The sequence below is a fragment of the Hemiscyllium ocellatum genome, chromosome 1 (genome assembly GCF_020745735.1).
Source record: "Hemiscyllium ocellatum isolate sHemOce1 chromosome 1, sHemOce1.pat.X.cur, whole genome shotgun sequence".
In the NCBI taxonomy this organism is placed as follows: domain Eukaryota; kingdom Metazoa; phylum Chordata; class Chondrichthyes; order Orectolobiformes; family Hemiscylliidae; genus Hemiscyllium; species Hemiscyllium ocellatum.
In genome coordinates this window covers 74,971,208-74,993,287 of record NC_083401.1, presented here as the reverse complement: position 1 = coordinate 74,993,287, position 22,080 = coordinate 74,971,208, and the positions used below count along the sequence as shown (strand labels likewise).

Genomic DNA, 22,080 nt, shown 5'->3' with positions numbered 1-22,080 from the left:
CTTTTGTGGAAGAATATATTTTCCTGTTTGGTCTGAAAGATGAAAATCTAACATTTACTGTTCATCATTCAGCCCTATCTGCTGTTTGCTATCTGGTTGATTGATTGTTTTGACTAAATTTGTTAGCACCTTTCTACATCATTTGTCCTCAATGTATTTAAGGTTTCAGTTGTCCTGCAGTTCACTAACTGATCTACTAAGTCTTTATATTGTATGTGATTTTATCTAACAATGTTTCTTTTAATTATAAAAAGTTAGAGTTTCTTCACATTTGTCGCAGTTTAGCCCGCAGCTACAACTTTGTCTTTGTCTTTGATGCTCCACCCTTCGCCCTTTTTTAAATGTTGACATTCTTAGATTCTACCTCCTGACCCCAAGTAGATCTCCTTTATCCCCTGAATTGTTCAAGCTTCCTTGAAGTAGTTTGATTGCCCTTTTATATAAAGCTGTCAGTAAAGTGAATGTCCATCAAAGAAGTCCAGGTTTGGAAGATTATTGTGATGTTTTTCTTCTACTTCTAGATTCCTCTTTTTTTGTGTGTGGCCTCATAGTTCTTGTTCCCACAGTACTAGGATATAATGGTCTCCTGGACTCTGTATCCCCCTAAACTGCAAATCCAGAATCTTCTATGATCTTCAATCTCTGTAACTTTTATGGCAACATCAGTTATTTATTTCACCAATTCAAGAATATAAATTTCCTATGCAGTTCAATGTTTGAAGCCCTTTTCAAACAAAAACTTCAGTGCCGCCCAAACATAACATGATTATTTGTGCTATCTGCCTTTAGTTCATCACTGTGATTTTTAAATGTAAACAAAAACACAATACAATATGCTGATACAAAATAACCATTGACAGAATGTTACTTTATTAATGTAATGACGTTAGAGAAACAGGATATTAAGATTTGTGGGTGGATGGGGGGATCATATGTTCATAATATATGTTTCCAATCTTTCAGTTTTTTTAAAAAGAAAGATCATAGGTGATATGTTTTTCAACTAGTCTTTTTTTTGTTCATATGTGACCAAATGAGTGCATTGCCTGGCTCCTGCTGTGTAGTAACATTGTTTGTAATTAGATAGACGTCTCAAGCATTAATGGAGTCACTTTACAAGAAACATCCTTTTCTGAAAGCGTTTTATTTATGACTTTAACATTGTGTCTGCTAGACCATTTAATAAGTGACTGTTGTCTTTACAAGGCATTTTCAGACATCATAATTGCTATTCTTGGATGTTTTAATTTTAGAACTTCTACTTGTTATGTCCCCTTGATATATTGTATATTAGTCTATACTTCTAGACTGCCATTTGTTTAACATTGCTTTTTGGAATAATATACTGGCTGAGACTCCTTTGATTCATCAGATATTGACTCAAATTAGCTAAAGGGATGCTTTCTTCAATTGTTTTAATGGATTTTGAGTGTACATTGACAGATGGATTAATGTGCCACATTTAAAACTCATATTTTTCATTCTGTTTGCAAAATCTACATTAACAAAATTAATTTTTTATGAGCTGTTTGTGTGAAAGCGGTTAACAGCAACTGGGTGAGGTAATGTCTTACTATAGACATAACCAAAGGCCATAAAACGCGAAGCTCTGCTCAATATTGAGTAATCAATATATCAACAGTAGTTTATTCGTGTTAGATGTGTCTTGCTATTGCTGTGATAGCACAGTATGTCTGTAGAATTGTAAATAAGAGTTGACTTAGATTTCAGCATAAATTTAGCATTATTTCTAATTTTCTTCACAATAAAAGGACATTTTTGGAAATATAGATTTTTATTTTAAAATATTATTGATTTTATCCCTGCTAATCCACTCTTAATTATTTTATATGCTCCAATGCTATACCATATTTGAGTGATTTTAAATTTATCCAAGGTATTATAAACAGAATGTTATTAAGGAGCAAAATGGCAAATGTAAAAAATTAAATTACTCTGTTAAAGAAATCAAAGCAGACAATATATATGGTGCTACTTAATAAGATTCTAAATAATAGTAATAATAAAAGCTGCTACTTAAAAGTTTAGATAGTTCACAACAGAAGAACCTACCCTTTAGCATTGAGCAATACCGAGCTTAATGGCTGCAGTCAGCTTGATTTGATATGGTTCAATTGTTGTAGACATGAAAGTCTGGCTCTAAAGTTCTTGATATACAGGGAGTACAAATTTTCCAACTTACTCTCCCTTTACAATTCAATTTGATTAACTAAAAGGAAAATCTGATTTTTAATGGATTTATTGAATAATGGCCTTACAGTCTGGTCTGTTATGTGTACTTGCCTTGAGGAAGAATTCAGTATTTACAATGGTTATTTTGGTCAAATGTATTTTTTAACAGACAGACACATTAAAATGGACTGTTCCTTGTGGCGAAAAAAATAGACAAAAGTCTGGTCTGTCTTCTTTACGTAAGCTGACAGTTCCCATTTTCTTTTGTTTTGTTCTTTCTGTGTAAATACAAAATAGTGAATTCAATCCTGACGTTTAAAAGAACAACCAATAGCTCCTTAAGTGCAGGTACACTTAACCTATTTGAAATGAGGGTTTATATACAAATCAAAGAATTATACTGGAATCCATTCTTATTTTGTTGTCCTATTTTTTTGATGAATTAATTAGTTCCACTAGTCGTCGTCATAATGTCCACTAGAATTAAAGGAACATTTCAGGTTAATATGCTGCAGTGGTTTGTTTTTGAGTAATTCCTCCTTCTAAGAAGTAAATTTGGAAACCACATTTCAGAATAACTAACCTCCAGATTAGGGCTCCCATCTTTGCTATGCTTCTGAGGCTGAGGTGGAGAAACATGATATGTTTTCAGCTCCTGTTTGTTCCCTGTCCACTCCACTGTTGATGGAAAACATTGAACAGCTGGCAAAAGAAGGTAGTGCTTGGAACTGTGGACAGGCAAAAGTATGTAGCATTTCCACAACAAGGCTTGGAAATGTAGCAAGATGGTGGCTTGAATTGAATGTCAGCCAACCCCAAATATTGCTGTAGGCCTTAGAATAATTTTGCCAAGCTAGGCTATCAGTTCCAATCAGTGTATGATCTGTGGTGTCACAGGAAAGTAATGTAAAGAGTTTGATTATATTAAATAAGAATAGGACTAATACTCACAGGTAAGGTATTTATAGAGCTTTATCCGAGAACTGCATTTTTGAATCACATGAGGTAGCATATTTACCTTCATTATAAGCATACTAAGTCTATAGTACCAATTGTCATAATTATGCTTTCACTTTAAACTGTAAAAATCGGACTAGGCTGTTCCAGTGGCAAACCTATTCGACTGTACTGTGATTCTTCAAGTTATTTTGTAATTTATGGCACGGAGGGATGCCATTTAGCTTATTTCTTTGTGGATAAAAAGCTATCCAACCTAAATGCACTTTCCAGCTTTTGGTCTCAATTCAATTCACTACATATTTATTGCCCATTCAGAAATTCATTTCAGGTACACTATTCCTATTTAAAAGTCTCTCAACAACAAATAATTAACAATAAATATTTTTTAATAACTTCTGCAAGTAACAAGTAATGTACCATTCCATGTTGCCTCGATGCATTGCCACTTTATTTCCAGGTATACAGACAACTCACAAACAACTTTTTCTGGTGAGAGAGAGAGAGATATGAAGCCTAAAGCATTTGAAGGTAACACCTGTACTATTGTTCAAATGCATTCCCAAATACCTTCTAAATATCATGGTTTTGCTTGTATCATTTTTCAGACAGTGAATTCCAACCCTCCTCTGGTTGAAAACCCTTTCCCTGGCTTTCTTCCAATCCTTTTGCCAATTATTTTAAATCCCTCTTGTTATTGCCCCTTTATTAATGGAAAAAGGCCGTTCCTATTGGTTCTATCTAGACCATTCATTTTTATTGGCCCTCAGCCATCAGTGTTCCAAAGAAAGGAATCCCAGCATATCCAAAATTTCAATTCATGTTTAACTTGTCAATTGATAACAGTATCTTTCTAATTCTCCTCCTCTCTGTCTTCTATCTAGTGTGATTATATCTTTCTTACAAGGCAGTGTATAACTGTATGCAATTTCCTTGTTATTCTGCTGATCATGACACCAAGTTAAACTAATCCCTCTTACCTGGCCTTTGTCCATATCCCTCCATTCCTTACACATTTATGTGCTTGTCTAAAAGTCTCTTAAATGCCCCTATCGTATCTGCCTCCACCATCATCTCTGACAGCACGTTCCACACTCCTACTACACTGTAGGTTTTAAAAAAAACATGCCCTTCACAACTCCTTTGAACTTTCCCCCGTCGCCTTAGCTTTCTCCCTCTCACCAACATAAAATCTTTGTTGTTTTCTTCTGTCTTGGTTAAGAAAGGATAGTATGTCGTTTATCATCTTGCTCACTTTATGTACCCATTCTGCCCAACTCCTTTAAGGAAATCATGGAGATGCACTCCAGGTTTCTTCTGTTTTTTTTCTCACTTTTCTCATGTCCTGCCACTTATTGTCTATTAACCACAAGATGCACTACAAAAATTCACCAAAGATCCTTAGACAGCCCCTTCCAAATCGATGACCACTTCCATCTAGAAGGACAAGGGCATCAGATGCATCACCTGCAAGATTTCTACAACCACCACACCATCCCTACCACCACCGCCTCCCAAGCCTCTCATTATCCTGACTTGGAAATGTATCACTACAATGGTTCAAGAAGGCAGCTCACCTCCACCTTCTCAAAATCAACTAGGGACAGGCATAAAATGCCAACAATGTCCATGTCCCAGAAATGATTTTTTTTTTTAAAAATCAGTTGTTTTGATTGTCCTCCCCAAATGAAATTAGACACACTTCCGCATATTAAATCCTATTTGCATGTTTCTGCACACATGAGATTAAATACAAGTTTCTAACAGGGTTTGCTACTCTGAGTATAATAAAAATTCATTTTGATATGTCGCATATCAAGAATTGTTTCCTGTGTATAGTTAGCAACGTAAATGTAACATTAGCTTCATGTAAATAAAAAAGTAATATCTTGAGTACATCAGAAGCTACACCACTTTACCACCTTGAAAAAGGTGGAAATTAGTGTAGAAATATATGATAAAACTATAGAATGGTTTCTAGTTAGTCTAACACAAACAATGCACTTTATTTCTAGTGTTCATAATTAATATAAAGTCAGCAGTTAAAAGGCTTATTACTGAAATATATCGTTAACATCAACTAGCCTCCTGGAAAACTGGTGGGTTTGGGCCATCCAGTTGACTTACAATTAATTTTATTGATTATCACTTGTTATCATCCCTGGAACCATTCTTGTGACTTCTTCTAGACACACTCTAATGTAGTCATAACCTTCATATAGCATGCTGCCAAGTATGTACTTCATATTCCAGCTAAAGTCAAACAAGTGTCTTGCACAAGTTGTATGTCATGACTTTGCTCTTGTACATTATGTCCCTATTGATAAAGCCCCGGATATTAACTGCTTTCTCTACCTGCTCTTCCAACCTTAAGAAGGTGGTACGTGTATGGAATGAGCTGCCAGAGGAAGTGGTGGAGGCTGGTACAATTGCAACATTTAAAAGGATTTTGGATGGGTATATGTATAGGAAGGGTTTGGAGGGATCTGAGTAAAAAGTGAGGTCTGCAGATGCTGGAGATCAGAGCTGAAAATGTGTTGCTGGTTAAAGCACAGCAGGTTAGGCAGCATCCAAGGAACAGGAAATTCGACGTTTCGGGCCAGAGCCCTTCATCAGGAATGAGGAGAGTGTGCCAGGCAGGCTAAGATAAAAGGTAGGGAGGATGGACTTGGGGGAGGGGCGATGGAGATGTGATAAGTGGAAGGAGGTCAAGGTGAGGGTGATACGCCGGAGTGGGGTGGGGGCGGAGAGGTCAGGAAGAAGATTGCAGGTTAGGAGGGCGGTGCTGAGTTGAGGGAACCGACTGAGACAAGGTGGGGGGAGGGGAAATGAGGAAACTGGAGAAATCTGAGTTCATTCCTTGTGGTTGGAGGGTTCCCAGGTGGAAGATGAGGCGCTCTTCCTCCAACTGTCGTGTTGTTATGTTCTGCCGATGGAGGAGTCCCAGGACCTGCATGTCTTCGGTGGAGTGGGATGGAGAGTTAAAGTGTTGAGCCACGGGGTGGTTGGGTTGGTTGGTCCGGGCGTCCCAGAGGTGTTCCCTGAAGCGTTCCGCAAGTAAGCGGCCCGTCTCCCCAATATAGAGGAGGCTACATCGGGTGCAGCGGATGCAATAGATGATGTGTGTGGAGGTGCAGGTGACTTTGTGGCAGATATGGAAGGATCCCTTGGGGCCTTGGAGAGAAGTAAGGGAGGAGGTGTGGGTGCAAGTTTTACATTTCCTGCGGTTGCAGGGGAAGGTGCCGGGAGTGGAGGTTGGGTTGGTGGGGGGTGTGGCCCTGACGAGGGAGTCACGAAGGGAGTGGTCTTTGCAGAACGCTGATAGGGGAGGGAAATATATCCCTGGTGGTGGGGTCCGTTTGGAGGTGGCGGAAATGACGGATGATACGCTGTATACGGAGGTTGGTGGGGTGGTAGGTGAGAACCAGTGTGGTTCTGTCTTGGTGGCAGTTGGAGGAGCGGGAAGTGGAGGAGATGCGGTGGAGGACATTGTCGATCACGTCTGGGGGGAATCCTCCCACCCTGCCCCCTGTAAAAACGCCATCCCATATTCCCAATTCCTTCGCCTCCGCTGCATCTGCTCCCAGGAGGACCAGTTCCAATACCGTACAGCCCAGATGGCCTCCTTCTTCAAGGACCTGCAATCTTCTTCCTGACCTCTCCGCCCCCACCCCACTCCGGCCTATCACCCTCACCTTGACCTCCTTCCACCTATCACATCTCCATCGCCCCTTCCCCAAGTCCCTCCTCCCTACCTTTTATCTTAGCCTGCCTGGCACACTCTCCTCATTCCTGATGAAGGGCTCTGGCCCGAAACGTCGAATTTCCTATTCCTTGGATGCTGCCTAACCTGCTGTGCTTTAACCAGCAACACATTTTCAGCTTTGGAGGGATATGGGCTGGGTGCTGGCAGGTGGGACTAGATTGGGTTGGGATATCTGGTCGACATGGACAGGTTGGACGCAGGGTCTGTTTCCATGCTGTACATCTCTATGATATATGCACATATACACCCAGGTCCATCTGTTCCTGCACCTCTTTTATGTATCATAGAACATAGAACATTACAGCGCAGTACAGGCCCTTCGGCCCTTGATGTTGCGTCGCCCTGTCGTACTAATCTGAAGCCCATCCCACCTACACTATTCCATGTACGTCCATTTGCCTGTCCAATGATGACTTAAATGTACTTAAAGTTGGCGAATCTACTGCTGTTGCAGGCAAAGTATTCCATACCCTTACTACTCTGAATAAAGAAACTAGCTCTGACATCTGTTTTATACCTATTTCCCCTCACTTTAAAGTTGTGTCCCCTGGTGTTTGCCGTCCCCATACTTGGAATTAGGCTCTCCCTGTCCACCCTATCTAACCCTCTGATTATGTTGTATGTCTCTATTAAGTCACCTCTCAACCTTCTTCTCTCTAACGAAAATAGCCTCAAGGCCATCAGCCTTTGCTCGTAAGACATTCCTTCCATACCAGGCAACATCCTAGTAAATCTCCTCTGCGCCCTTTCCAAAGCTTCCACATCTTCCTTATAATGGGGTGACCAGAACTGTACACAATACTTCAAGTGTGGCCGTACCAGAGCTTTGTACAGCTGCAGCCTAACCTCCTGGTTCTGGAACTCAATCCCTCTATTAATAATGGCCAAAACAGTGTATGCCTTCTGAACAACCCTGTCAATTTGGGTGGCAACTTTCAGGAATCTGTGTACATGGACACCGAGATCTCTCTGCTCATCCGCACTCCCAAGAATCTTACCATTAGCCCAGTACTTTGCTCCGTCCAAAGTGTATCAGCTCACACTTGTCCACATTAAACTCCATTTGCCACCTTTCAGCCCAGCTCTGCATCCTTTCTATGTCTCTCTGCAACCTACTACATCCTTTGTTACTATCCGCAACTCCACCGACCTTACTGTCGTCCACAAATTTACTAATCCACCCTTCTCAACCCTCATCCAGGTCATTTATAAAAATGACGAATAGCAGTGGATCCAACACCGACCCTTGCGGTACACCACTGGTAACTGGACACCAAGGTGAACATGTTCCATCAACTACAACCCTCTGTTTTCTTTCATCAAGCCAATTACCGATCCAAACTGCTATTTCTCCCACAATCCCATTCCTCTGCATTTTGTGCAATAGCCTACTGTGGGAAACCATATCGAATGCCTTGCTGAAATCCATATACACCACATCAACCAGTTTACTCTCATCTACCTATTTGGTCACTTTGTCAAAAAACGTAATAAGATTCGTTAAGCACGACCTACCCTTCACAAAACTGTGCTGACTGTCTCTGATCAGATTATTCTTTTCTAGATGGTTATAAATCCTATTTCTTATAACCTTTTCCAACACTTTGCCAACAACTGAAGTGAGACTCACTGGTCTGTAATTACCAGGGTTGTCTCTACTAGCCTTTTTGAACAAGGGAACTACATTTGCTATCCTCCAGTCCTCAGGCACTATTCCTGTAGACAATGATGATTTGAAGATCAATGCCAAAGGCTTGGTAATCTCTTCCCTTGCTTCCCAGAGAATCCTAGGATAGATCCCATCCGGCCCAGGGGACATGTCTATTTTCACACTGCAGTATTTCTAATACCTCTTCCTTGTGAACCTCAATCTCTTCTAGTCTAGATGCAAGTATCTCTGTATCTTCCTCGCCAATATTTCCATTTTCTATAGTGAACACTGTCGAAAAATATGTATTTAGTGCTTCCCCTATCTCCTCTGACTCCACACACAACTTCCCACCATTATCCTTGATTGGCCCTAATTTAACTCTCATCATTTTATTCCTGACGTACTTATGGAAAGCCTTAGGGTTAACCCTGATCCTATCCGCCAACAACTTCTCATGTCTCCTCCTGGCTCTTCTGAGCTCTCTTATTAGGTCTGTCCTGACTTCCTTGTAACCCTCAAGCGCCCTAACTGAGTTTTCACATTTTGTCCTAACATAAGCCGCCGCCTTCTTGACCAGGGATTCCACTTCCTTAGTAAACTGTGGCTCACACATTCTATATCTTCCTCCTTGCCTGACAGGTGCATACTTATCGAGGAAACACAGGAGCTTTTCCTTGAATAAGCTCCACATTTTTAATGTGCTCATCCCCTGCAGTTTCCTTCCCCGTTCTACGCATCCTAAATCTTTCCTAATTGCATCGTAATTTCCCTTCCCTCACCTGTAACTCTTGCTCGGTGGAGTACACCTATCCCTTTCCATCACTAAAGTAAATCTGACAGAATTGCTGTCTCCAAAGTGCTCACCTACTTCCAAATCTAACACTTGGCCAGGCTCGTTACCCAGTACTAAATCTAAATTGGCTTCGCCCTTTGTAGGCCTGTCTACATAACACTCACTTAGAGCCATAGAGTTGTACAGCATGGAAACAAACCCTTCAGTCCAACTTGTCCACGTTGACAAGATATCCCAATCTAATCTAGTCCCATTTGCCAGCACTTGGTCAATATCTGTCTAAACTCTTCCTATTCATGTACCCATCCAGATGCCTTTTAAATGTTGTAATTGTACCAGCCTCCACCACTTCCTCTGGCCCTCATTCCATGCCCCTTAGGTCCCTTTTATATCTTTCTCCTCTCACTCTAAACTTATGCCATCTCATTCTAGACTCCCCCACCCGAGGGAAAAGATATTGTTTATTTATCCTATCCATGCTCCTCATGATTTTACAAACCTCTGTGATGTCAGCCCTCAACTTTCGACGCTCCAAGCAAAACAGCCCCAGCCTATTCAACCTCACCTGTAGCTCAAATCCTCCAATCCTGGCAACATCCTTGTAAATCTTTTCTGAACCCTTTCAAGGTTCACAACATCCTTCCGATAGGAAAGAAACCAAATTCTCAACACTGACCTTCATCTGCCACCTGTTTTTCTACTGCTCCAACTTTACTCTGGTCTTTGAATTCTGCACTGTCCTCCTCATAGTTTACAATGCATCCAAGTTTAGTACCATTGCAAGACTTCGAATTTGTCTCCTGCACACTAAGACCTTGATCATTAACAAGCAACGGTCCCACTACTGACCCTGGGGAGCTCCACTACAAATTTTCCTCCAGTTTGAAAAATATCCATTGACCATTACTCCATTTCCTATTACTCAGCAAGTTTGTATCAATATTGCTACTGTCCCTTTGATCCCATGTGTTAAACATTTCTCAGAGGTCTGATGTGTGGCACTGTTTGACTAACTTCTGAAATTTAGTGTCCTGTAGCCAACCAGGGAGCAGGCTATCTTGGAACTGATCATTGTTAATGAAGCAGAGTAAAGATCCATAGGAAGCAGTGATCATAACATGATAAAATTTAATATTTAATTTGAGAATGAGAAACATGAGTCATGAATAAGGGGAATTGCATTGAAATCAGAACAGAGATAGCTAAATTGACTTGGGCAGATAGATTAGTCGCAATGATAGTAAGCAAATAATAGCAAGTATTTAAAGAAGTAATTCATAACTCTCAGCAAAAGTAGATCCTAGCAAAGGAAAATCTACCTTTGTAAAGGATCCAAATCGCATCCAAAAAGCAGTGAAATATCAGAAAATGGAAAAGCGAAAAAAATTTCAGGAAAATCGCGACCAACAGCAAAGTGATAGTGAGTAAACTATTGGAACTGTGGGTTGGTAAGTGCCCCAGTCTTGACAGAATTCATTCTCTGATCGTAAAAGAAGTGGCCAGGGAGATAAGGTTGCCCACAGTAGGCTATTATATAAAATGCGGAGGAATGGGATTGTGGGAGACAGAGCAGTTTGGATCAGTAATTGGCTTGATGAAAGAAAACAGAGGGTTGAAGTTGATGGAACATGTTCATCTTGGTGTCCAGTTACTACCGGCGTACTGCAAGGGCCGGTGTTAGGTCCACTGCTGTTTGTCATTTTTATAAATGACCTGGATGAGGGCTTAGAAGGGTGGATTAGTAAATTTGCGGATGACACTAAGGTCGGTGAAGCTGTGGATAGTGACGAAGGATGTAGTAGGTTGCCGAGAGACATAGATAGGATGGAGAGCTGGGCTGAAAGGTGGCAAATGGAGTTTAATGTGGACAAGTGTGAAGTGATACACTTTGGCCGGAGTGATCAGAATGCAAAGTACTGGGCTAATGGTAGCATTCTTGGGAGTACAGATGAGCAGAGAGATCTCGGTGTCCATGTACACAGATCCCTGAAAGTTGCCACCCAAATTGACAGGGTTGTTAAGAAGGCATACAGTGTTTTGGCCTTTATTAATAGAGGGATTGAGTTCCAGAACCAGGAGGTTATGCTGCAGCTGTACAAAGCTCTGGTACGGCTACACTTGGAGTATTGTGTACAGTTCTGATCACCGCACTATAAGCAGAATGTGGAAGCTTTGGAAAGGGTGCAGAGGAGATTTACTAGGATGTTGCCTGGTATGGAAGGAATGCCTTACAAGGAAAGGCTGAGGGCCTTGAGGCTGTTCTCGTTAGAGAGAAGAAGATCGAAAGGTGACTTAATAGAGACATACAAGATAATCAGAGGGTTAGATAGGGTGGACAGGGTGAGCCTTTTTCCAAGTATGGGGCCGGCAAACAAGAGGGGACACAACTTTAAAGTGAGGGGTGATAGATATAGGACAGATGTCAGAAGTAGTTTCTTTACTCAGAATGCTTTGCCTGCAATGGTAGTAGATTCACCAAGTTTAAGTGCATTTAAGTCATCATTGGACAGGCAAATGGACGTACATGGAATAGTGTAGGTGGGATGGACTTCAGATTAGTATGACAGGGCGGTGCAACATCAAGGGCCAAAGGGCCTGTACTGCGCTGTAATGTTCTATAATTACCTTGATTTTAATTTTCCAAAACTCCCTTGATTCAGGGGCAGTTCCATTACATTATTGGTAGCTCCATTCTTTACAGATAATGAATATGACGCTTTAATTCAAAAATGGAGTGAGACAGTAAGCAGCAAGGTATAAATCTGTTTTCTTATCATTTGCCTTAGGGAAAATGTTGGCTATTGTTAAAGAAGTTACAGCAGGACACTTGAATATATTCAATGTAATTGGATAGAATTAACATGGTTTGATGAGATGGAAATCATCTTTTGAAGATCTTCTGAAGAGGTAATATATGCTGTGGATGAAGAGAAACCAGTGGCTACATTGTACTTAAATTTACAGAAGGCATTGATAAGACACCGCCACAAAGGTTACTGTGAGAGGAGAAAAGCTTATGATGTAGAGGGTAGCATATTTGCATGAATGGAATATTAGCTGGCTAACAGGAAGCTGATTAGGCAAAACTATATCTTTTTCAGTTTAGTAGTGAATGGTGTGTCACTAGGTCAGTGCTGAGACTTCCAACTGTTGTAGTAAATTTAAATTACTTAAATAGGTAAGAGAAATTGTGAAGACAGCATAAAGTTACAAAAAGTTATAAAGAGGTCAAGTTATTGGACAAAGATCTGGTAAATGGAGTGTAGTATGGGAGAATGTGAAATCATCAATTTTTGCAGTAACATTTAAAAACGTATTATCTCATGGTGAGAGATTGCAGTGCTTTGACATGCAATGGGGGTCCAGGTATCCTTGTGCATGAATCAAGAGTTAGTATGCCCTTGCAAGGGGAAATTAGATACTAAGGGAAATGATATCATGTTTCAGTTATACAGAATACTAGTGAGACTTCATCTGGAGTACACTGCACAAATTTATCTCATTGTGTAAGGAAAGATAAATCTGTTTGAGCTAGTTCAGTGAAGATTTACTTTGCTAATACTTGAAGTAGTTGGTTGTCTTCTGAGGAACAGTTGGACAGGTTGCACTTATCATCTGAAGTTTAGAAAAGTAAGAGGTGGCTTGGTTGAAACATCCAAGGAGACTTCACAAGCTGGATGTGAAGGGATGTTTCATTTTACGGGGGAATCCAGTACTAAGGTAGCAGCTTAAGTAGAGCGGTCACCCATTTAAAATCTAGATGAGGTAAACTTTTTGCAGCTCGCATCCTGAAAGGTGGTGGAAGCAGAATCTTCCAATATTTTGAAGGCAGTGGTAGTTAGATTCGTATTGTCAAGGGGGTGAAATATTATTACAGGTGGGTGTGAATGTGATTAGAAGTCACGAGCAGATCAATCATGATCGTATTGAATGGCAGAGCCACCTCAAGGAGTTGAATGGTCTATTTCAACTCCTAATTCAAATGTTTGTATGTATCAGCAAATTAGACAAACTCGCTCCCTTCAGTCAAGTAGTCCACAAGGTTCTCTAAGTTGTTACATCTATTGTAATTTAAATTAAATGTGATATTTTTGTGAATAGTTTTGGAATACTATGCTGAGAAATATTGACAAGATTGGATCATTTAGCAATTTAGAAACAAGTTCCCATTCATTTATTGGTGGTGAGCCAACAATTGTTTGATATGTGAGTATGCTGGAAATAGAAGTGTATGACAGCTATCAATCAGAATTAGGTGAGAACTGGAAAGAATTTAAAAGTGAAAGTTCTTATAATGGAAAGCTTGATGAATTTGGATATTTATGACCATTTTTTTTTAGTCATTAAAACAGGGAATGAAAGTCAGCCTGGACTTCTGGTGAAGTTCATTAATCTTGTAAATCAATGTATTTTTATTTGGAATTTTATGAAGTTGAAGTAATATGAAACATTAACTGTAGCCTTGGTCAGGATACAAACAAGTGTAGTATACTAGAGATTGAAGTAAAGTGCAGAAGGCTTCATGCCACAAGTGGAAATCCCTAGGCTCTTTGAAACTTTGGGCATCCCAGAAGCATCCAGCAGGATGTTGTTGCAGTCCTCCAATTTTTTTAACCAAGAGCATAATGCTGTCTGTATCAAATATTTTTATTAATTCAGTCTTGAGGGCAAGGAAAATGAGTAGCATCAAATTAAGAATGAATCCATTGAAGAAAATGAGATCACCGCAAGTAGAATAAATGTAATGATATAACATAAATTTGAGGACTGCTGTTTAACCTGTGTTTGTAGAGTTGACTGTTTGATTATCTACTCACATTGGGAAGATGTCACAAGTTAAAACTTTCAATATCTTGTTAAGGCATCAAATAGCAGAAGAGTTCCAGATTAGTCAGTGTTGAATTAGTTGATCGTATCCAAATTGCTAGGAAAATTGATTGATCTCCCTAGTTCAAGAAATGGATAATTAGCCAATGTTCGCACTCCTCAGTAGAAGCTCTGGTATTCCAAAGTCTCTTTGTCAATTGAAGATAGGATAAGTATCCTCTGTATTTCCTTGAATTGAATGGCCTTCCACAAAATACCAACTTTTGACAGATTTGAGAGCTTTATAGATACCTACTGTACACTAGGCAGAAGAGACAAAAATTAAGGATAGGCATGAGATGTGTAGCGAAATTATTTGCTTGATGATCAGCAATTTTAACATAATCATATTTCATAACATTGCAGGAGCTTGAGGTTATGCTGCCTGTAAAAGGTTTGAAACCAATTTGAATATTTATGTAAGCAATCATTAAAAAGTGCATGCAGATTGTAATTGTTTCAGCTGTAGTGTGCATCAAACAACGAGTGCACTAGTTAGTTACCTCAATCATCCAATCTAATTCCCAGATCTCATAGTGATTCAGTCTCAAAGCAACAGTCTTCCCTACTGCTGACAAGTATGAGTGAGTAAGCAGCAAAACACAATTTTTACTGCAAACCAGTTAATAGTTCTGCAACATACTTTATTGATAAACCACAAAGCCACAATGATTGGGAAGTGTGTAATGAGGATACAATTGTTTTTCATGTTTAAGATGATGTGGGCTCATCTGAATTGTATGTTAAATGCTTTGATTAAAATGAGCATGCACTCTTACTTTTAACTGATAAGTATGTAAATGCAATTTGAGTGCACACAATGACATTGTGTCAAAGTTTGTTTTGGATTTAGGGCATTATCTTGCTACTATACTGGAATTCTCAAAACCCTCAAGGCAGAATTTGGTTGGGCCAATGTATCAAATCAGTACCTTGGCTGTGCATAGTGTCTGTACATATAGATACTTGTTGAATTTACTATCTACCAGCTGAAGAGTTGGAATGCCTACAGTGGAATTATATGCTTCAAATATTCTGTAAGCATGTGATCTTAGGTTATTTTGGCTATCTGATGGGATCATTTAAAGGAAATTACACTATTGTCTGCAATTTATAGCATACTTTCTCAAAATTTGGAGATAATAGTCACTGCATTGATGAAGTGATATAATGTGTTCTAATACCATTTATGTCACATCCTATTTTGTGTGCTGATAGCATAAAAGCTATGGGTGAGCTGCAGGGGTTTTTCCACATAGTTCAATCTCATTTTGAGGTAGACAGGGACAAGTGAAAGGAACATTTTTGAAGGATAATCTTCTCAAGAAGATAGTATAAAAGTTCACAATAGATTGTTTCTAACCAACAAAAAGGTCTGACATCAGCGTAAGCAATTTGTGGGAAAAATGTTCTCTTTGCTCGTGCCTTTTTTTGCCCAGAAAATATGAGAAATGTTCCAATTCAGTCAGTACAAAATAAATCAGTGAACTGATTGGCATTTTTTTTTAATCTGGTGGTTATGTTCTTTCAGAAAATGTCTTCTGCTACTGAGTAACTTTATAATAATGTTGGTGTAGACAACACTGTAAAATGTCTCCTTTCTCATCACATGAGAGATGCACAGAAAGGATTACTAACTATAAATGTGCCTATTAGCAGTACAAACAGAAAGTCACATTGCTAAAGAAAAACCTCCTAACTGGAATGGTCTGAACAAAAACACGTTAAGTTGACTATATTTTGAGTGATGATTGGAAGTATATCAAGACTGTACTACACTCTTGGGTTCGAATTACTATATAAACTGTTTGACGTCATCCAAATCCCTCAAGTATGGTACAGATTTGTAACCCACTGCCAGCTGTTTATTTTCCATGTACACTTCCCAGATGGTGAACTGACCTTTCTGATTTTTCAATGAGAAACAAAATATGCAGATAACGCAAAACACGTGTTGCATTAGTTTGTTAGAGCAACCACAATTAGTTGTTTGTCTGTAAACAAGATGCTTTATTATGTTTCATATATTGAATATTTAGTGCTACTGAATTTCCGAAGTCTAATTTCGTAGATTATTACGGAACCAGGGACTTTCATAATGTGGAGTGAAATGGGGATTGTTTTCCTTGGAGCAGAGAAGGTTGAAAGGAGATTTGATAGAGGTATTCAAAAGTTTGAAAGGTTTGCCTTGAGAAAATGATCCATTTTTATTGGAAACAGTGTTTGTAGCTAAAGGTTGCTACAAACGTCCTTTGGATAATTGATTCAATACCAAAATGAAAAAGCTTTACAGGGCAATGGGGCAGAACAATAAAATGTGACAAATTTAATAACTCTACCAGGTTGACAAATGCATAATAGGCCAAATGATGCTGCTTTTACATTTGAACATACAAAGTAGGAGCAGAAGTAGACCATTTGGCTCCTCCAGTCAGCTCAACCATTCAATAAAATCATGGCTGATGCCTCTGTTTTGAATGCCACATTTCCATCTCTGGGATTTCGCTGCTCGTTGGATGCTGCCTGAACTGCTGTGCTCTTCCAGCACCACTGATCCAGAATCACATTTCCATCTATCTCCACTCTCACTTTGATTCTTTGATGATGAATTAGAATTGAACCATGGAATTTGACTGCTAGTGATATCTGTAGAGAAACAGTTTACTTGTTTTCTTAGTCTGGTAGATTAAAAGTGATACAAATCCTTTTTTTAATAAATGGGGCAACCATTTATGAACCAATCATGATCTTCTGATTCAAGAAGCAGGCCTTTGGGCTACATAGTCCATGTTGTTTTCAATCTATGACTAGATTCATAAAATAATGCATTCTAAAATAACGCAACTTTTTTAGAAGTCCTGTGCAGCTGAAAGCCTTCCTGTAATCAACATGCATTGGAAAATAAGACATCGGATAATAAATGTTCAAATATACAGGACATTTTTTGAGACTTACAATTTTGTTGACTCTAAACAGAATATTTTGAATTATTCAATATTTAAGATATTAAATTTGAAAATCTGGGAGAGATTAAAACAGGGCAGCACCATATGTCTAATTCGGTTTCTGTTAAAATAAGTGTGAAATATTGTTGCTATGGGAGAAGTACACTGTTGCCACTAAGTGAAGCACTAACCGAAGCCATCCCATATGGGAACAGGAGGAATAGTCATTGATGCATGTTGTCATTCCTGAGTAGTTTGCTGAAGAGAAATTCTAGCAATGGTAGAGGATAAGATTGCCTAAAAGAAGCACGTGGCCTGGTGAAATATAAACAAAATAAATTACTTAAAAGCAATATCTTTTAAAACACCCAGTTAATGGATTTTCATTGAGACATTGCTGTTTATGATAATGAAATAAAACAGTAGATGCTGGAAGCTGGAAAAAGTCAGCAGGTTTGGCAGTATCTGTGGAGAAACAGCAGAGTTAACGTTTCGAGTAAAATAAGTCCAGTTCTGAAGAAGGGTTATGGAACTCAGTAAGTTAATGAAATATTCAAATACACCTTAAAGAGACTTCAGCAGTTAAAGGGTTAAATAAGCTACTCATTAAAAGTCTGACTAGACGTTTCTGGTATTTCTAAACATTCTTCTTTGTTTCCAGGTACACATCAGTTTTTCTGAATTAAATTTGTTTGAGAATTCTATTCTAAGAATGTCAATGCCATTCTTAATTTAACGTGCACTCTAGTTAATGAGCACCGTTGGATGTTTTAATAAGAAAATGCTGTCAAATTTGATGAGCTTTTACTTCAGTTGTAAATTTGTTGGTCAATAAAATCCTAAAAGAGAAGTGTGCTAATCTGGATATTAATTTTTCAAAGTAATCAGCACAGCACAACATAACAGCGGTGAACAATAAGCCATGATACTTTGCAGGATACCTGAAATGTGCATATGATGTAATTTAACTGCTAGCAACATAAATAACGTTCAGTAAAAATGTTCAAAATTTTAAAATTTGATTTGCCATGAATAATTGTTAAGTATAACACTTTCACACTGTTGTTGCATCTACATTATTTACAATGTAATAAACCAGCAATGGCTAATCTTGAAATTGACAATGATCTCATGCTTGTGTTCTGTTATCACATTTAATCTCATCTGTCATTGTAAAATTGTCCAGTAGCAATTTGGTATGTAGACCATAATAAAAGAGTTACCTAAAATGTTTCTTCTTTTTTCAGATTAAGAAATATTTTGAACTGGAACCACTCGCAAGGGGTCAGCAATGGATCCTTCAGCCTTGTTCTGTAGAGAACATGGATGCTGTAAGAGAAGGCTTCAGTCAGTTTATCAGCTTGCTTGAAGAAATTGATCAAGAGCACATTCCAGGAAGAATATGAAATCTGCACTGACTGTTGTTTAGATCACTGAAATGAAAACATTTCTGAAATCCTTACACACTATCAAAACTTTGTAGTATTCAAATAACATTGTTGAAACTTCATTTTAAATAATTATTTTATACGATCCAATTCTTACATATTGAAACAAATAATTTTGAAACAGAACTAAAATATCCAGAATCAAATGAAATATGAAATCAATTTAAATTTAAATCTGTGGAAAGTACTGTTCAGTTTTCTACTGCTTTTGCCATTTTACTGTATTTGCATGGTATTTCAGTATGTAATCATTTATGCTACCATAATGGTGGAAATTTTGAAAATGATGATCAATGATGACTGTAATCTGTGTTGCTGAACTAACCTGTATGCTGTCAGAAGTAGTCTACAATGATGGGCAGATATGGAGTTTTGCACTTTGCTTCTGATTTCTGTAAGTTATTAGTGTGCACAATGCAAAGAAACTGACCAGTAACCATTGTGAGAGCGCATTTGTAAATCATCTGAACAGAAAAGAAAGTTTTGCTATTGTGATTCCCAATCATGACTTGTACATGATTTGAAACTTGGTGTTAATGACTGTTAAATCTTTGAAATTATGCCAGACAAATTTAAACGCTCCCTATAAAAGAAAAAACAAGTCATCGGCACTGTTTTTATATATGTATATTACTGTCTTCATCTAACACTGCTCTTGAAAGAGCACACGTTTTGATAGCATGTCTGTTCTACAGTCCATAGACAAAATAGCATGCTTTTGCTTGAATTTATTTAAGGATATTTTTGAAAGAAAGCATTTGTCTTTAATCTTTCATTCGTTTAATCAATGCTGAAAATTAGATGATTTGTTTGATAATGAAGTCTTATTTCTCGTATTACTGTGCAATCAAATGAATGCAATTTGGATAAAAAAGAACAGTGCTAATTTTGTCTTAAATTTTAACATTTTAAATGAAATGTATTATTCTAAGAATTTGAGTGTTCTAAAACATTAAGTATTGAAGACACTGTGGTAGATGTTGCTCAAGCCATCTGTCAAATTACTTTCTGTGTGTGTGTTTTGTGAATGTATGCATCAGCCTTGCACTCCTTCTCAAACCTGGGACTGTCTGCAACTCTTCAGTAAACAGAATGAAAACACTATCAATCAATACTCACCAGCAGCTGTTCCTGACAAGCCTCTGTCTGACGCCTAATGCCTTCCAACTGTCGGCATAGTTCCCTCCCCGTCTACTGTCACCATCTCTCTCCGACTATTCGTTTTCACATTGTCTCTTCGCTTGCAGTTTAAGAATTTCAGATGGTGTTCTTAGATTCTTCTGTTGGAATTTGTATTTTTGTATCTCTTCAGTGTGTATTTGTTGCATGTTTTGCTGTGCATACTGTAAAGCTGCATTTATCCATATGTATACCTCTATTTTATAGTAGGCTTGCTGCATTCATTGTATTTATAGAAATTTTAGAAATTTTTATATATGAGTAGGACATAGCTGCTTTTTTAAGTCTGTGAAATCATTCATATTTTTAAATTTTGTATCTTTATTACTGATAATGTTACTTGTTTAACTGGCACATAGCCTATCTTTGTACTGAAAATACAGCTACTGTATTTAGCAGGTAACTAACCAGTAAAGTCAAATAAATCAGAGATTATTCTCAGATTTTTGCTGTTCATTAATAACAATAAAGGTTACTGCTGAATAGAAGTGGCTTGTTAATATTCCCAAGGGACAGTTACAAACTCAGCTTTAGTTGCCAATTCAATAGTAAATATGTAAGGTGAATTGTTACTACTTCAATTATAACTTTTCCTTTGACAAGAGGTGAAGATCATGGACAAGCGCATGCACATTTGAAGAAACAGATGCCCACTACTGAACTAATTTTGACTTCTTGTACGTGAGCTTTTAGGGTTTTATTTAACCATTTGGTGACTGAAGTCATATATAACTAAGGTAAAATATGACTGGTACTTGAAATCAGAAGTAAAAAAAGAAAATGCCGGAAATACTCAACAGGTCTGGTAGATTCAGAGAAAAGAGAAATTGATTTATTGTTTCAGGTCTGTGACCATTCATCAGAACAAAATTTAAAATTGGGAAGAGAATAAGTTTTGACTGATTCATTTGCTTGAAACATATTTGTGATAAGTGACATTACATTATGCAGTGGGGCACAACACAGCATAATGAAAATTGGCTTAATGTCGCATTGTGTTGATGGTGGCATTTGGAATTTGTTTAAAAGCAGTCAGGTATGGATTCCTGCTTTATAATTTATCTATTATTACAGCTAAAGAAAATTCTTTTTAAGTCCTCTCTAACCTCAAGTTCTTTTATACTTCAAAGAAGTTGCTCGTGCTGAATTATTGACCATGGCATGGAGTGTTATTTGCCCCCTACCATTTTTGGTTGTTGAAGACGCCATGTGGGAAACCATAGTGCAGTAGAATGCACGATTAATCTGACCCCTTAAGGAGTTCCTGATTTCAATTGTATCATTATGGAGAGATACAAAGAGATTTTCCAGAATTAGTAGAGGAAATAGGGAAAGGACTAATATACTCTTGTCTTAATTGACTAAGTTCTAGTACTTCAGAGTGTACTAGATCCTGAGTTGTATTCTTTGAATAGGTATTTAATCTTGGGGAATATTTTAAGAAAGAAAAAGTGATATCTTTCAAGTGCCACAGCAATATATTTGTATACTGTAAATTTTGTGTTAATTCATCCATTTTATGCTGTCTGAATGTTTAAAATATATAGATGAATAGAAAATTCAGCCGTATATGAAAATAGAATCCCTGCAGCAGTTTAGTCAATATGCAAAAGGGAGGTTAAGTTGATGTTTTTGTTTTAATCCTTAATCAAACACCAATAATATGAAGTGTCAAGCTGCTGTTTTCATTCAGGTTTGTTGAATATGTGGTTTTTATAATTTTTTCCCACAATGGTTATGCCCTCAAATATTTTAACGTAAAAATAATGAAAATGTGACAGTTTGCCTGCAATCATATTTAACTGTTTCAGCTGTTAAATGATTAAAATGCACATTTATTGTAAGCCACTCCAATTGCAAATTAAAGCTGTACTGTAGATCAGTGTAGGTATGACCTGCCAAACAGAATCACAACTGCCTATGATGTGTGACCAATTTTATCTTCGCTGCTAAATAACCTGGTTTTCGTGTACTCCTTTATTGTGTGATTGTTTAAAATAAACCTTCTGGACGAAGTAAATATAGTCTGTATGCTAAATAACTCTGATGTATTACAATATTAATTTGATGAAATTAGAATCATGTGAACTTAGTAGATTCTTAATTATCCTCAGAATAACATCACTGTGACAGTTTGTGATATACCTTTATCAAATATAGGCCATTCTGTTTTTTTTTTCACTGCTTCATCAGGTACTGTGCTGATGTCCAAAGCCTTTATAAATTGAAAATGCTACATTAGGAGTCTGTTGGAAACCTTCAAGATTAACTTGAGAGTAAAT

General features: G+C 37.9%; 1 protein-coding gene across 2 annotated transcripts in view; it reads left to right on the top strand.

Moving 5' to 3' along the window:
• The window catches only part of LOC132811253 (ADP-ribosylation factor-like protein 15), a 294,790-nt gene extending 272,972 nt beyond the window's left edge, over positions 1-21,818 (top strand). For both annotated transcript variants that reach the window (XM_060822807.1, XM_060822797.1), the window contains exon 5: positions 18,419-21,818. In XM_060822807.1, the coding sequence (XP_060678790.1) occupies positions 18,419-18,577 (159 nt within the window). In that variant the 3' untranslated portion in view covers positions 18,578-21,818. The remainder of the gene's footprint in view (positions 1-18,418) is intronic.
• Positions 21,819-22,080: the final 262 nt, after the last annotated feature.